Here is a 16,795-nt window from a genome sequence, read left to right as displayed (position 1 = left end):
TATCATAACAGGTCAAGCTGACTTTTTATGTTTTACCCTTGGACTTTGACAACTGAAATACAATCCAGTGATTAACATCATGAGCATCTATCCACACAATTGGGATACAATTCACACATCAACCAAGTCAGTGAGCCTGACCACCCGATCCCATTAGTCGCCTTTTAAGGCAAACATGGGTTGCTGAAGACCTATTCTACCCCGGATGACTGAAATACTGAAGTTTTATATCAAACATGAGAGTCCAAATAAAGTTGTTGTTCCTTAAACTTGTAGAATGCATAGATGCACAACATTATTCCTGCTTGATTCGTCAGGTTTTTATTGTTTAAAGCAACATCCGTGTTGCAGGCTCTCCTCCCACATTAAAACCATTTACAAGACAAACTATATTGTGGTGTGTGATTATATTGTTGCGTGCGATGGTAGTGGTGTGTGAGATTGACAAACTAAGAACAATCTCTTTTTCTACCTTTCATCAAAGAAAATCAAAGTAGAATGGGAACTAAGCATTGTTTTTCTTTCAACAATAGTTCAACGATCACGTTAAAAAATGTTTTTTGCACTTTGATTTGAACAAAAAGTCGGTGAGCCATGTTTTGAAAAGAAGTTAGAAAAATGTCAGTGACGAGACTACACGGCAGATGATGCAGCACTTGAAGCCGGTTATGTGCCACGCACGATGAATTGTCTCCCTGGCGTAGATTTCCTGTATTGATTCTTAGTTACTAACTAAGCGATGATGGATGTGCAGTTGTCCATCATCCATCATGGGGCATGGGTGGCCCAGTGTCCTGAGGTGCAGCTATCTTCTCTGTAGAGTTGCATCCCTTGGATGTGCCAGGATCTGCATGCAGGGGTTCAAATCCGTGATAAAATACTGCTACAAACTCTCACTCATCTCTCTGCCCTGATGACTTGGATACCTCGGTAGTTTCTCATGTTTTCTGTCACTGATTTGCCTGGCCTGGACATTGATTTTTTACAGTTTTAGGGGGACCTGTGCTGCCTGGAGTGTTAAAAGTCACTCATCGTTATATCAACCGTGTCAGCTTACACACGGGAATGGTGCTGACAAACCTAGACATCGGGGTAGAACTGGAATTTGAGCTGATCATAGGTTTCTGGTGTGCCCAAGGGATGCAACTCCGCACAGTGTCTTAGACAACCAGGCCACCCATGCCTTTTATTTCGATTTCCATAGCAAATGATCAAGTGTTTCATAGTGACTATTGTTTTGCGGGGGCACGGGTGGCCCAGTCGTCTAAGGCGCCGCGATTCGCTGTGCAGAGTTGCGTCCCTTGGGCACGCCAGAAACCTATGATTGTGGGTTCGAATCCCGGTTCGCCCCGATTATGTTTCTAGGTTTGTCAGCACCATACCCGTGCTCGTGGGTTTCACCGAAGAGGTAAACGTCTGAGACCTGCATCACTTCGGGCTTTCCTCACACATTAAGCTGACACCCCGTGATATAACTGGAATAATGTTAAAAGCGATGTTAAACCTAACTCACTCACTCACTAACCTGCATTGCTGTCCATGGTGAGTGTTCTAGAACAGAGAGGATGATAGTGTTCCATGGTTCCTTCAAGGGAATGCTAAAAAAGGAATCAGGTGGTTTCTGAATCAAAACAGGTCATGAACTTATGATCAGAGACAAGTTATGCAATGAATTTCTCCTTTGCCAACACAACAAAGCAGTATTATGGTTATTTCAGACACTGCACCATATCTCTTCACCATCTTTGCTTTGTGCATGCACGTGGATGAATTATTATCAATTTCAACTCCTCAAAGTAAGTCACTTAGCCATGCAGAAACCTGTGAAGGTTTTTACCCCAAGAGGATTTAAACGCTTTGTTTCTAATCTCAGTCGCACATTTTTAAGATTCCACAGAGATTCGAGCCAGGATAGTCCCCATTACACCATTCTTGTCATGAGACCCAAGAATTAATATCAAGGGTCCTTACAGGATGTAAGGGTGCCCGCCCTGTAAAGTTAGAGTGGTGTAGTGTATGGACTGTAAGATTTCATGATTATTTCAATTACATGACCTTCATATAAAAATCATATATACTATGATAACACTGTAGACATTCCTTGATAAAAACTGTAGACATTCCATGACAAAACTGTAGACATACCATGATAAAACTGTAGACATACCAAACTGTAAACATACCATGATAAAACTGTAGACATTCCATGATAAAACTGTAGACATTCCATGATAAAACTGTAGACATACCATGATAAAACTGTAGACATTCCATGATAAAACTGTAGACATTCCATGATAAAACTGTAGACATACCATGATAACACTGTAGACATTCCATGATAAAACTGTAGACATTCCATGATAAAACTGTAGACATACCAAACTGTAAACATACCATAATAAAACTGTAGACATTCCATGATAAAACTGTAGACATACCAAACTGTAAACATTCCATGATAAAACTGTAGACATTCCATGATAAAACTGTAGACATACTCTGATACAACTGTAGACATTCATGATAAATCTGTAGAGGTTCCATGATAAAACTGTAGACATTCCACGATAAAACTGTAGACATTCATCATAAAACTGTAGATATTCATCATAAAACTGTAGACATTCCATGATAAAACTGTAGACATTCCACGATAAAACTGTAGACATACTATGAGAAAACTGTAAACATACCACACTGTCAACATACCAAACTGTAGACATACCGAACTGTAGACATACCTCAATGTAACTGTAGAAGTGTTCAAAGCATCAATAAACTCACCCACACACTCACAAACTAAACATTCTCTGAATTCCTTCTACAAGTGTCTTTATTTTCCAGACACCCACTGAAGAATGTCCGGTACTGTGACAGCAGCAGGTAAGTGATTGTTCCATCCACACAACTCCCCTACACAGTCTCCCCTACACAGTCTCCCCTACACAGTCTCCCCTACACAGTCTCCCCTACACAGACTCCCCTACACAGTCTCCCCTACACAGACTCCCCTACACAGTCTCCCCTACACAGTCTCCCCTACACAGTCTCCCCTACACAGTCTCCCCTACACAGACTCCCCTACACAGTCTCCCCTACACAGACTCCCCTACACAGTCTCCCCTACACAGACTCCCCTACACAGTCTCCCCTACACAGTCTCCCCTACACAGTCTCCCCTACACAGTCTCCCCTACACAGACTCCCCTACACAGTCTCCCCTACACAGTCTCCCCTACACAGACTCCCCTACACAGTCTCCCCTACACAGTCTCCCCTACACAGACTCCCCTACACAGTCTCCCCTACACAGTCTCCCCTACACAGACTCCCCTACACAGTCTCCCCTACACAGTCTCCCCTACACAGACTCCCCTACACAGTCTCCCCTACACAGTCTCCCCTACACAGACTCCCCTACACAGTCTCCCCTACACAGTCTCCCCTACACAGACTCCCCTACACAGACTCCCCTACACAGTCTCCCATACACAGTCTCCCCTACACAGTCTCCCCTACACAGACTCCCCTACACAGACTCCCCTACACAGTCTCCCCTACACAGTCTCCCCTACACAGTCTCCCCTACACAGTCTCCCCTACACAGACTCCCCTACAGTCTCCCCTACACAGTCTCCCCTACACAGACTCCCCTACAGTCTCCCCTACACAGTCTCCCCTACACAGTCTCCCCTACACAGTCTCCCCTACACAGTCTCCCCTACACAGACTCCCCTACACAGTCTCCCCTACACAGATTCCCCTACACAGTCTCCCCTACACAGACTCCCCTACAGTCTCCCCTACACAGTCTCCCCTACACAGTCTCCCCTACACAGTCTCCCCTACACAGACTCCCCTACAGTCTCCCCTACACAGTCTCCCCTACACAGACTCCCCTACACAGTCTCCCCTACACAGTCTGTAATCATGTGTCACACCCACTGCAGAATGTCCGGTACTGTGACAGCAACAGGTAAGTGATTCTTCCATCCACACAACTCCCCTACACAGTCTTTAATCTTGTGTCACAGGATCCTTAACTTTCAGCTAATTTACAATCCAGCTGAAACTGGCAGGTCCATCACTGATGCGGTTTGGTACACATCAAATCCTGCTGCCTGCTTTTTCATGACAACAAGGATGCATTTATCCACCATTAGAACTGATGCTTCGATGTCAGATAAACAAAGTTACATCTTAGGAACCATTTGGATGACATCCAGGACCGTTTGTATCAGCAGCCACTGAAACCCACCTCACCCAGATTGTACTCTGGATAAACTTTCTGTCATAGAGAGTAGGAAGAAATACACTTCCACTGTTAATGTTCTTGGATTGTGTAATTCATGCACATTTTTACTCTTAAAGGTGCATGTCTACTTTTAAAATGGCTTCCACATGATCTTTAATACTCACCGACAAAAGAAATGCATCTACCATATCTGCTGGTTAATGTATGAAGACTTACTCATATTCAAGAGATATTAGATTGGTTCGATGCCCAAATGAACATACTGGTATTTTGTGTGAACTGATGCTCGTGAACGCATCACATGTGACATCATAGATCCATGACTTGAGATGCACCATTTGTCTCGTGCAGTTTGGAAATCACGTGCAGCATATTGTGATAAGAATAAAGACACTGTGGTAACACTTGACTGATTGTTAGTTTTGTCATTAAGGGGTACACTTTGGAAACATCTCTTCTTAATGTACATACTTCTCTATATGTTCCTGTGGTTCCAGTTTCTTTTGGCAATGAGTATACATGAATGTCTTAATGCTTTTAACATGATCTGACAAAGAATTGTTTTTTCTCATCAAAAACTGGCTCCCACAGGAGATATGGCTTGGGTAAGATCAAGTGATATCTACATTGAAATTGCATCAAAATGCTTTGCAGACCATTGTGACATCATTGGTTACCATGACGTCACAATCAAATGACATCACTAATGGCAGCCACTGAAGCTGTTAGCAGTACTTTTTACACTTAAAGCCCAACCCTGACTATAAATAGCCCGCAAGGTGGCGGTGTTTCAGTTTCGAACAATGACTGACAATGTAAACACAACCGAGTGTCAGAAGACGTTTTTTGAAAACCATACGGGAACGAGATCACCATTGACCGTCAAACTTCGTATCAACTTACCATTAATACTTACGTCCTTGTTGTCAAACGGCCCACGTGGGTGGGTGTTTACATGACGTCACCCGTTTACGCATTAACCAATGAAATGTATGTGTTATCATGCCGTCATATTGACCTGTCAGATCACTTGTATAAGCTCCGCCCACTAGAGTGCGGTAGTTACTACCGCAGATGGGGCTTTAAGACACTGCTTATTACAAACTGAAAAACTTGGAAGAATAATGTTGGATGATAATAAAATCTCATCCTTGTGTCTTTTGACATCAAATATATCAACACTCGAGCTTGTTGATAAAAGTTGAAAACTCCTCGGCAAGCCTTGGAGTTTTTCACTTTTATCAACTTGTGTTGATGTATTTGATATCAAAAGACACGAGGGTGGATACTCTATATCTACACCTTTGTTTTCAATTTCTTTCTGACAGTGAGATGTGTTTAGAAACATCAAACCTCATTATGTCTGTGACATCACGTTTTGTGTGTACACTGATCTTCTCATGCTCCACGTATTATACTCACCGTCATTATTGAAGGGTGTCAAACATGATAATATGCTGACGAGTGCAATCGGTCGGAGTATGTTGACAATATGAACAGTTGAAGAACGTGTTGTGTATGCCTACGTTACACTGATGGAATGCTGTCATGAAAAGGGGGGCACGGGTGGCCCAGTCGTCTAAGATGCTGGGATTCGCTGTGCAGAGTTGCGTCCCTTGGGCACGCCAGAAACCTATGATCATGGTTCGAATCCCGGTTCGCCCCGATCATGTTTCTAGGTTTGTCAGCACCATACCCGTGCTCGTGGATTTCACCGAAGTGGTAAACGTCTGAGACCTGCATCACATCTGCTTTCCTCTCACATTAAGCTGACACGCTGCGATATAACTGGAATACTGTTAAAAGCGGCATTAAACCCGACTAACTCACTCACTCACTCCCATTACATTTTGACAGTCTTAACATAATCATTGTAATACCCAATATTACAACTACGTCTGTAACGATTTACTGATACCTGTGATATCATCAATACTTAGGTACAGATGATACTTGAATCGTCAGTTTGTGAGATCGGGATACTCCATAAATAGAACAGAAACTAATAGAGTTACCTCCCCTAATGGCAAAAGTGTCATAGCGCCACCTGTAACCATGCAGAACACAAGGACGTGTTACTGAGGATGTGCTAACTGTTACATTTAATAACCATCCCTTCATTTAAAACTGTTTTGTTCTTGTGGTTTTCTTTGTTTAAGTGTTTGAGGAAGACCTTATAGAGCTGTATTTCAGTGATTTTATCATTTCTTGCTATTTGATGTGCGATACTACTGGTATCACGATACACCACATCAAAAAGCAAGAAATGATAAAATCACCGAAATACCAGTAGTGTCGTCTGTCAACCCGTGAAGGTCCAGGGTAGAATAGGTCTTCAGCAACCCATGCTTGCCGTAAAAGGCGACTATGCTTGTCGTAAGAGGTGACTAACGGGATCGGGTGGTCAGGCTCGCTGACTTGGATTGCGTGGATCGATGCTCATGATGTTAATCATTGGACTGTATGGTCCAGATTTGATTATTTACAGACGGTCGTCATATAGCTGGAATATAGCTGAGTGCATCATTAAACAACAAACAAACAAAGTATCATCAGTCTGTATCATGATACAAAATGTATCGCAAGATACCAGGCGATACTCAACTCTAATTACAACAGTTATGACGACAGGGGAATTTTTCTTTACAGCTTGAATAAAATAATCCACAATGAATAGTTGTGTCAGTACATGCAAATACCCCAAAGGGATAACGTTTCACCAACGTGATGAGAGAGCTGCAGCAGATGACAGATGATAAAATAAACCAAAACATATAAGATCAATGTGATGCTCGCACCATGAAGCAATTTGTGACAGGATGACTGAGCATCAATCCATATTTGGCACTTGAATAGGTAGCAATTTGAATGTGAAGCCTTGTGATTAACCTAAGAATGTGTGTTTGCTATGTAATTGTGCATATTAACAGCCATCACATCATGAAGAGGTTGGCTTGACATATTAAACTTACTGGTGTTAGCTTGAGATTTAATCGACTTCACTTACGTATTAGCGGCAATAAGTTGTAGTTCGAGGTCCTCTTGACCGTTGGGAGTGACTGTGGTGGAGTGGCCATACCGCGCTGTACATACCACTTATATTGACACAACATGTTCAAGGTACGTGTAGATTGAACCAGGGCTGACTCGGGTCGGTGGGTCCTGAGAAGGACCCGGGTAGCCACAGAACTACCCGACCCGTAGTTAGTCATGTGATATTGTTTAATCACAATAACAATATAACATGGTTATACTACAAGTCGCTAATGTTTGCATTTCTTTCTGACTATGTGCGCATCCTTTTTGACTTTTATATGATTGAGTAAAGATAAAGCTTCAGTCAACTCCAGCATGGATGATCAGGTCGCTCATAGTAACAATTCCCACTTGGACATTATTGTACAAAGCTCTTGAGACCGATAGCGGTTACCTGTGTCGGGCTGTGTCAGGCTGTGTCGGGCTGTGTCAGGCTGTGTCAGGCTGTGTCGGGCTGTGTCGGGCTGTGTCGGGCTGTGTCGGGCTGTGTCGGGCTGGTTAGGGCCGGGTAATAGGTTGTCTCATACCAGGGTAGTAAATTTGACTCGTCCCAACCCTAGATGGAACACTGATTAACAAAGTTGTAAGTTTATGATCACACATGATCAGTATGTGGTATGACACAAGGCACACACTGTTATAAAAGCTGACTTGTGGAATGTGTGGATTATTACCTGAGCATTTGGTATAATGGGATGGATTTACATGAATCAAGGATCATATATAGGATAAGTTAAGCAATGTTTGGTCACGGAGAGTGGTTGGATGTGTGACCATGTTCGGCAGCTTGGGTCCTGAGAGTTTCTTGGGTGTCGATCATGCCCCTGAAGTATTTAAATATAAAATATCAATGTAAGAGAATAGCCAGTCTTGATTATCTGCCGAAACAGATTCCATTTGGCACATACATGTGATGACTCCTCATGCAAGTGACTTGGTTTAAAATGGGCCTCTTTTCACCCAGAAGTGAATGGGTACCCAGCAGGATGAATGATGACCTTGCAGTGTCTCGGAGGCAGCTTGGGTTGTATACTCCCCAGGGAGCTGAGTATGAAAATCAAGTACACACACATCATCATCATCATCGTCATCATCATCGTCATCATTGTCGTCATCATCATCATCACCGTCGTCGTTGTCGTCATCGTCATCGTCATCGTCATCGCCATCGCCATCATCACCATCACCATCACCACGATCACCATCATCATCGTCACCGTCGTCGTCATCGTCGTCGTCGTCGCCATCGCCATCGCCATCATCATCATCACCATCACCATCACCATCACCATCACCTTCACACCACCATCATCATCATCATCATCATCACCATCACCATCATCATCGTCACCAGCAGCAGTAGTAGTAAAAAACCTGTTACAAAAACATCAGGTTTGACATGGCCTAAAGAGTCTTTGTGTGCAGTTCATCATTTTGCAGGTTTGTTCAGGACATTTGACATCGAAGCTGTTTGAAAAGTCTGCTAAATACACCATCGGAACCACTTGCATGCCCTCATTTACATGGCAACTGTTTTTTGTGTTTTCTTCTTTGAAGATCCCGTTACCAATGTCCCTGAGGGTATTGAACACATTTGCCTAACAGTGTTGAATGTCACAGTTCATCTTTTCAAAGTAAAAATGGATGAGGTCCGAAATATTTTTGTGTGAATACTATTGATTTTGTAAGATGCGTGCAATTTCGAAAATACAGATGTCTGTGATCCTGTTAAATGATTAATCTTGAAAGTCCGTTCTGTGGTTACACCTGTAAATTAATCTCAGGAGTAGTTGCAAGGGGAATATTGTGTAGAATATTTCATGATGTTCTTTCGACGTTTTTTGGGATGTCGATAAGTGATAAGCACTGAAGCACATAAGCACATGAAGCACATGCAGTGTTTCCTTTGACACGTGACTTTGTTTCCAGGGGAATGAGATGGTAATGTGACTGTTAAACTTCTTGTGCCTCACGGGCTGCTTGGGTTCTATACTCCCAAGGGAGCTGAGAATGAAATTTGAGTGCACACTGATCCCTTGACTGGGGTAGTAATGTAGATCTGAGAACATGCTTTAGGGGGTTGAATTGGCGCATTATAGAAACGCACATATTATTATAATTATTATTATTTACAGATTAAAATAAAAAATGCAGCAAAGAGGGTTTGGGTGATCCTGGCACAGCAGTCAGGCTGGTTAGGCTCATCATCAGCTCAGGGCCCTTGCCCCCTCTACACGCAGCCCAGACAGCGAATGGGACTTCTCCCAGAAAGCGCTGCCTAGTCAAACCCACCCAGAAATTTTCTGAGAATGTGAAGACTCCCAACACTGCAGCCTTCTGCATTGCCCAGATTGTCAGAAGGGCTGTATTCCTGGAAGCAAACCCGGGTACTCTCCAAATGTCAGTCAACAGATTGGGAGGTACCAAACCTAAGGCACCGAGAACAATGGGGAGTTGGACAACTTGGTACTTGGGATGCAAGCGTGACATTTTGAAAGCGAGGTCCGCATATTTGCCATGTTTTTCCTCAATCTTGTCAATCACATTAGTGTCAAAAGGGACAGAAAATTCCATGATATTAATGATTTCATTGAATTTATCCTAACGGACAAGATCAGGTTTGTGGCCTGGAATATATCTGAGGCTATAAACGGGCCTATTCCAAAGAATTTTGTATTTATCATTTTCCATGACACCCTCTACATATTCTGGGTCGTACCATGGATGGACCTCTGTGTCAAAACCACAAGCATGATGAAGAAGGTAATAAAATGATCGAGCCACTCCATCGTGTCGCTTAAGATACTGTGTCTCTGCCAAAGTTGGGCATCCACTGACAATTATTATTGTTATCATCATCATCATCATCATCACCATCATCATCATCATCATCATCATCATTACGGGGGCACGGGTGGCCCAGTCGTCTAAGGCGCTGCAATTCGATGTGCAGAGTTGCGTCCCTTGGCCACACCAGAAACCTATGATTGTGGGTTCGAATCCCGGTTCGCCCCAGTTATGTTTCTAGGTTTGTCAGCACCATACCCGTGCTCGTGGGTTTCACCGAAGTGGTAAACGTCTGAGACCTGCATCACTTCGGGCTTTCCTCCCACATTAAGCTGACACACCGTGATATAACCGGAATAATGTTAAACCCAACTCACTCACTCACTCATCATCATTACATCTGTTTTCCCCACGAGGTTTCAACATTCCTGAGACAGGAAGCTGTTGTTGCATCCGTGAGATGGTTCAGTCCAATAACACACCAATACAATGCTCCCAGTTGCAGTATCATGGCATAACACAAATGTTTACATGACAGTATGACGGATAATAGGAACACTGAGAATAATGTTTGTGTAACCATTTCTATGTAGCCAACACGCATAACTGATTTGACATTTCCACAGCTGAAGAGAATCTTTGTTTATAGAAACGATTCATCTTGGAACAAGATTTAATTTCTTGTTTTATGAATTGTCATAATGCCCAGTATGCAAGAGGCCCAATCAGAAAATAGAATATCAATATCAAGGTGGACTTGGAGGTAGTTCTTTATAGTGAGTGTGTTTCGTTTTACGGCACTTTTAGCAATATTCCAGCAATATCACGGCGGGGGACACCAGAAATGTGCTTCACATATTGTACCCATGTGGGCAATCGAACCTGGGTCTTTGGCGTGACGAGTGAATGTTTTTACCGCTAGGCTACCCCCTGGCCCCTAGTTCTTGATAAAAAGATAGGATAAATTCTGCTTCTGATTAATTCTTTTTTTTCTTTTTTTATTTGACCAGTTTAGCACATTTGCTGTTTATGTCTCACAGCTTTAATGAACATATTTGGAAAATAGTCATTTTCTGAGATATGCCTGAAAAAGGAACTGAATATTAACAATCGTGATTTATCTCAAATTCTACCATGAATTTGGAAAATACTTGATTTTGATTGGTCAATCAGATATATCAAATAACAATAAACCCCCTCTGATTGAAATAGCTGGTTTGGCGGCCGCATCACTGCAGAATCAAATATTTAAAGAATACTACGTTTATAACAAACACACTTACAGCGAAGGGACGGATATAACAAACTTTTTTTTTTATCCCGTCCAATTTTAATTGGTGGTCCCTTTAAGTTCGATATAACCGTATTTTACTGTAGTACTTCTTTTACAGTCAAGGGGCACGGGCGGCAGTCGTCTAAGGCGCCGCGATTCGATGTGCAGAGTTGCGTCCTAGAAACCTATGATTGTGGGTTCGAATCCCGGTTCGCCCCGATTATGTTTCTAGGTTTGTCAGCACCATACCCGTGCTCGTGGGTTTCACCAAATTGGTAAACGTCTGAGACCTGCATCACTTCGGGCTTTCCTCCCACATTAACCTGACACACCGTGATATAACCGGAATAATGTTAAACCCAACTCACTCACTCACTCATCATCATTACATCTGTTTTCCCCACGAGGTTTCAACATTCCTGAGACAGGAAGCTGTTGTTGCATCCGTGAGATGGTTCAGTCCAACAACACACCAATACAATGCTCCCAGTTGCAGTATCATGGCATAACACAAATGTTTACATGACAGTATGACGGATAATAGGAATATTGAGAATAATGTTTGTGTAACCATTTCCATATAGCCATAACTGATTTGACATTTCCACAGCTGAAGAGAATCTTTGTTTTCAGAAAGGATTCATCAATGAACAAGATTTAATTTCTTGTTTCATGAATTGTCATAATGCCCAGTATGCAAGAGGCCCAATCAGAAAATAGAATATCAATATCAAGGTGGACTTGGAGGTAGTTCTTTATAGTGAGTGAGTTTCGTTTTACGGCACTTTTAGCAATATTCCAGCAATATCACGGCGGGGGACACCAGAAATGTGCTTCACATATTGTACCCATGTGGGCAATCGAACCTGGGTCTTTGGCGTGACGAGTGAATGTTTTTACCGCTAGGCTACCCCCTGGCCCCTAGGTTCTTGATAAAAAGATAGGATAAATTCTGCTTCTGATTAATTCTTTTTTTTCTTTTTTTATTTGACCAGTTTAGCACATTTGCTGTTTATGTCTCACAGCTTTAATGAACATATTTGGAAAGCGGTCATTTACTGAGATATGCCTGAAAAAGGAACTGAATATTAACAATCGTGATTTATCTCAAATTCTACCATGAATTTGGAAAATACTTGATTTTGATTGGTCAATCAGATATATCAAATAACAATAAACCCCCTCTGATTGAAATAGCTGGTTTGGCGGCCGCATCACTGCAGAATCAAATATTTTTAGAATACTACATTTATGATAAACACACTTCAGCGAAGTGATTGATATAACAAACTTCTTTTTTTTATCCCGTCTCTTTGCTGTATAGACACTGTGTATATGATTAAAACTAAAATTGGTGGTCCCTTAAAGTTTGATATAACCGTAGTTTACTGTAGTACTTCTTTTACAGTCAATGTTGGTAGGCATATTTATTATTATAGATACAACTACAAAGTTAAGGGTTCTTCAATATTCCAAGGATGTGTGGCAATATACCTAATTCGGAAAACACGACAGAATCTGCAAAGAGAATGTATTTAAAGTTTTGAGGACAGCGGAGAACTTGCTACTTGGCACTTTTCGTTACATGACTGTGATGTCGTATCTTTTGCGTTTTGAAAGGCTTGCTTAGTTTTCTTTAGGGGTGCCGGCCTCATTTCAGTTTACGAAGTTGCCGTGTTAAATGCTTTCAGTGCCTGTCATAAGTTCGTGTGAAGTACTACGGTGTAAACAAACTGCTTGAGCATATTGGGCGCCATAATTTGTTGAAAGACTGTTGTCCGTAATTCAGGTCAACAACCCACTCAAAACACTGGACTCAACCCATGCCGCTTCACTCAGTATATTTGCTAAAACAAAAGAGTTCACGTTTTATTTAGTCATGGTAGAATGGAAATAACCATACCATGTTTTCAATGTAGAGCTAGGTTACCTGTAGATTTGACTGTGCTAAATTTAACGTTTAAAACCTCATGCTGCGTGTTTATCCTCTAATTGAATTGGTTGTTTCAGCTAATCCCTTGTTAACCCTTTCTCCATAACAGGTGGGAGACCCCTTCAGGAGGATATATTCCACTCAGAGAGTTTAAAGCACAAGTAAAGTGAAAACATTCCCAGTCAGTTCCAGAGAGAAAAGATTCATAACTTTCGTGGAATGTGTTTAAATGTCGAAATGAGAGAGCTGAAATCATATTCCCCATAATTGGATTCAAATTTAGGGGTGTGGCCTAAAGCTGCCGGTTGCACAGTGCAGTGGACCGTGACAAAAAATTTCATGGGCATATATGTTGACGAAATTGCAGTGTCTTTCTACTGTATAATCTATTTTGTGATAAGGACCGTCTACAGGGTCTAGTGGTAGAGCGTCCGCCCGGAGAGTGGAAGGTCTGTGGTTCGATCCCCGGCCGCGTCATACCAAAAGACGTTAAAAGATGGTACTTGTTGTTACCCTTTCTGGCACTCAGCATTAAGGGGCTAAAACAAGGACTGGTCGGCTCAGAGTCAGTATACTGTGTCTGAGTGGGGTATTCATGTTAAACTGCGGCATGGTATATCAGTGAGCTAGCACTATAAATCGGCATCAGTCCGGACTAACACACACACATGCACGTCGCTATATAAGTGCATTAATCTTGGAAGCGACGTTACACCCCATTTCACCTCACCTCACCTATCTTGTGAATCAAACCTGGTAGCAGCAGACCGGTGGAGCACAAGCACTCCTCCACTAGAGGCAGCCACAGTTGACATTAATACAAAGTCAGCATTCGAATCAGTTCAGGGCGATTGTACCATTCCGACTATATCATGAGCACATGTTTATGAATCACTGTTAAATTGTGATAATACCAGGTGCTCACGAAAAAAGGTGACTGTATCCTGCCCTCTTGGTGGCACCATCACAAACACATGCAAAGGCAAGTCAATTTTTCACTTGAAAAAAAACATGGGAACATATGGTGCAAGTAAAAATTGGGAATTGCATCGGACATTATTTTGATTTAAGGTCATGTTTCTCATCCTAGCCAATCCTACTTTTATGGTCACCGTACACAAACACTCTATCCCTGATTCCCACCAATTCCCCCAGGTCATCAGGGTCGATGAATGAAAAATATTTTTTTCACTTCGTTCTTCCGCAAAGACAAAGTGTATTTAAAAAATATCTCTTGACGTCAGCTGCTGATTGGCAGACAATGTTCCAAAAACAGAAACACGTTTATAGACTTTCTGACATCAGTGATCTTGTTTACCATGACAGCACCACGTGACCTAGGGCATCTCCAGGGGGGTATTGCTGACAAGCACCTGACGTTCTTCAATTATTGAAAGTAAAAGTGATGCATGTACTTTGAGTTGTTACCTTCCGACCATCATTGGAATCCATTTCACCATTCCTGCACAATCAATAATGGGTCTCCATAGGCCTATTTATCCTGCTCGTGTTCGACAGCTATTAACAGCTCTGTCAACTAATGGGGAATTATTGGTAGTCTGCTTATTAGGGCTGGTACTGTAACTCCGGTCGGGTTGGGTGGGTCCTCAGTCGGACCCGAGTATCCGCAGGATGACCTGGAACTGTGGTTAGTCACGTGATATATTGTTTAATGGCAATATTTAAACAAGAAAACGCCAAGTCGCTCCTGTTCCCATTTCTTTCTGACTATGCACACATTTCTTCTGACTTTCATGTTTGAGTAAAGATTAAACTTCAGTGTATGCATGACCAGATCGTTTTATATGTTTATCTTAATAGTTTTTGCCATGGCTCCTGTAAAACAATTCTGAATTGAATAGGACATTTTGTGCCAACACTTGGGGCTGACAGTGGGTAGCTGAGTAGGTCGGGTAATAGGGGGTTGGGTACCCGGGTAGTAAATTTGGACCCGTCCCAGCCTCAGCTTATGTTGAAGTGTGGTCTTTTGTGTCATCACTGTAGAGACACAAGGGAATTTCCATTGTTTTTGGGGATTGGTTGGCCACAATGTGGATCATTTTTAGTTTCTTTGGTCCAAGATAGATATATGATAGGCCATTGATGGCCCAGCCTTGTTACAGTCTGTTTTTGATTGTTGTTAAACCTGCACTCAGCAATATTCCAGTCTCTGCCATTAGCCCGGGGGAATTCTGGGTAAAAGAGTACAGGTCCCCAGCAACCTATGCTTGTAAGAGGCGACTAAATGGATCGGGTGGTCAGGCTCACTGACTTAGTTGATTGGATGTCATTGTATCCCAATTGCGTGGATCGATGCTCATGATGTCAATCACTGGATTGTCTGGTCCAGACTTGATTATTTACAGACCGCTGTCATGTAGCTGGAATATTGATGAGTGCGGCTTAAACAATAAACAATAAACGAAACAAACAAGCCACTACTCTAAATCCTCATAAACGTTGCTGATACAAATCAATATATTGACTATAAAAAAATTACAGGACATGATGTAAGATGACCAGTTCAGTGGTAGGAGGCTCAAACTGTTGTAAGGTTCTGCAAATTACTTTGCAGAGTTGTGTCCCTTATACATGCCAGTATCAGCTGATAATGGGTTCACATTTTGGGTTTGCGTTGATAATGGTGATTTGTCAGGGGTTTCGCCAAAGTGTTATAAATATCTGTGGCCTGCATCCCCATTGGTTTTCATCCCACATTCTACCATACCAGTTTAGAATCCTGCATTCTGATTGGCTAGAAAGCAATAACAAGTCTACATAAGGTCACGATTTTGCTGATGCTGAACTAAATATTTATCGGAAGCATGTCTTTCACAAACCTAAATGGTAGGCAATTTCAAATACCAATAGTTGTGTGAATATCTGAAACAATTGTAGCAATACATTTTGAAATGAAAACCCAACAAACAACGACAAGTAGAGTTTACTGGAAAAATCAGTAAGAACACAGTTTGACATTTGGCGCTACTCTATCATGTTCTGTGATGTCACGACAACCTCTTTAAAAATCTTGGTTTTGCAGTGTTGGACATTACAATGTCGTAACAGTGAACTGGACTTGGAACTATATACACATTGCATGAGTTGCTCCATTATTAGACTTGCACAAGTCTCTAAAGCAATAATTATTCATTTAAATCATAAGTTCTAGATTATGTAATTAATAAGACAAGTTGTCCCTATAAGACACTGGAGTCCTTACTGTCCACATATCTAGACTTGCCTATTTTAAGGATAGCATTACAATACTTCCATTGACTTTTCTTTCAGAACAGCCTTGGAGCAAGGCTACTGCATTACCTCCAGGGAGTACCATTAAGTGGTATCGGCACTGGATGATTTTATTGTCTGTTTTCAAGTGGAATAAGAATTAAGGTGTAATGTGGGTTTGAAAGCACACATACATGGATTAATGGATTGTCGGTGAACCCTGACTTCGACATTTAGACCTATTTGACATTATACTCAACTGAAGCCACATCACTCA

The 16,795-nt window shown here is 41.9% G+C and overlaps 2 protein-coding genes across 2 annotated transcripts in view; both read left to right on the top strand.

Annotated features, from left to right (window-relative positions):
* The first annotated feature begins 742 nt into the window (after window positions 1-742).
* On the top strand, window positions 743-16,627 carry LOC125374869 (putative proline-rich protein 21). The gene is made up of 3 exons (XM_048386553.1): window positions 743-799; window positions 2,925-3,979; window positions 16,579-16,627. The coding sequence occupies exons 1-3, from the start codon at window positions 743-745 to the stop codon at window positions 16,625-16,627; spliced, it is 1,161 nt and encodes a 386-aa protein (XP_048242510.1).
* Window positions 3,821-16,795, top strand: part of LOC124138174 (soluble guanylate cyclase 88E-like) — a 199,678-nt gene continuing 186,703 nt past the window's right edge. The window contains exon 1 of the mRNA XM_048386081.1: window positions 3,821-3,979. The gene's annotated coding sequence lies outside the window, so the exon portion shown is untranslated. The remainder of the gene's footprint in view (window positions 3,980-16,795) is intronic.

This window comes from Haliotis rufescens, unplaced genomic scaffold (assembly GCF_023055435.1).
Source record: "Haliotis rufescens isolate VD_foot unplaced genomic scaffold, xgHalRufe1.0.p SCAF_6, whole genome shotgun sequence".
In the NCBI taxonomy this organism is placed as follows: domain Eukaryota; kingdom Metazoa; phylum Mollusca; class Gastropoda; order Lepetellida; family Haliotidae; genus Haliotis; species Haliotis rufescens.
Note: the sequence above shows the minus strand (reverse complement) of the source record. Positions and strands in the feature narration are given on the sequence as shown.

Bases quoted from the DNA above. Each gene is read 5' to 3' on its own strand.
- LOC125374869 (XM_048386553.1), top strand. From the start codon at position 743: ATGGATGTGCAGTTGTCCATCATCCATCATGGGGCATGGGTGGCCCAG. The intron at 800-2,924 runs GTGCAGCTATCT...TCCCCTACACAG, and splicing joins GGGTGGCCCAGTGTCCTGAG to TCTCCCCTACACAGTCTCCC. The intron at 3,980-16,578 runs GTAAGTGATTCT...CTTTTCTTTCAG, and splicing joins CGGTACTGTGACAGCAACAG to AACAGCCTTGGAGCAAGGCT.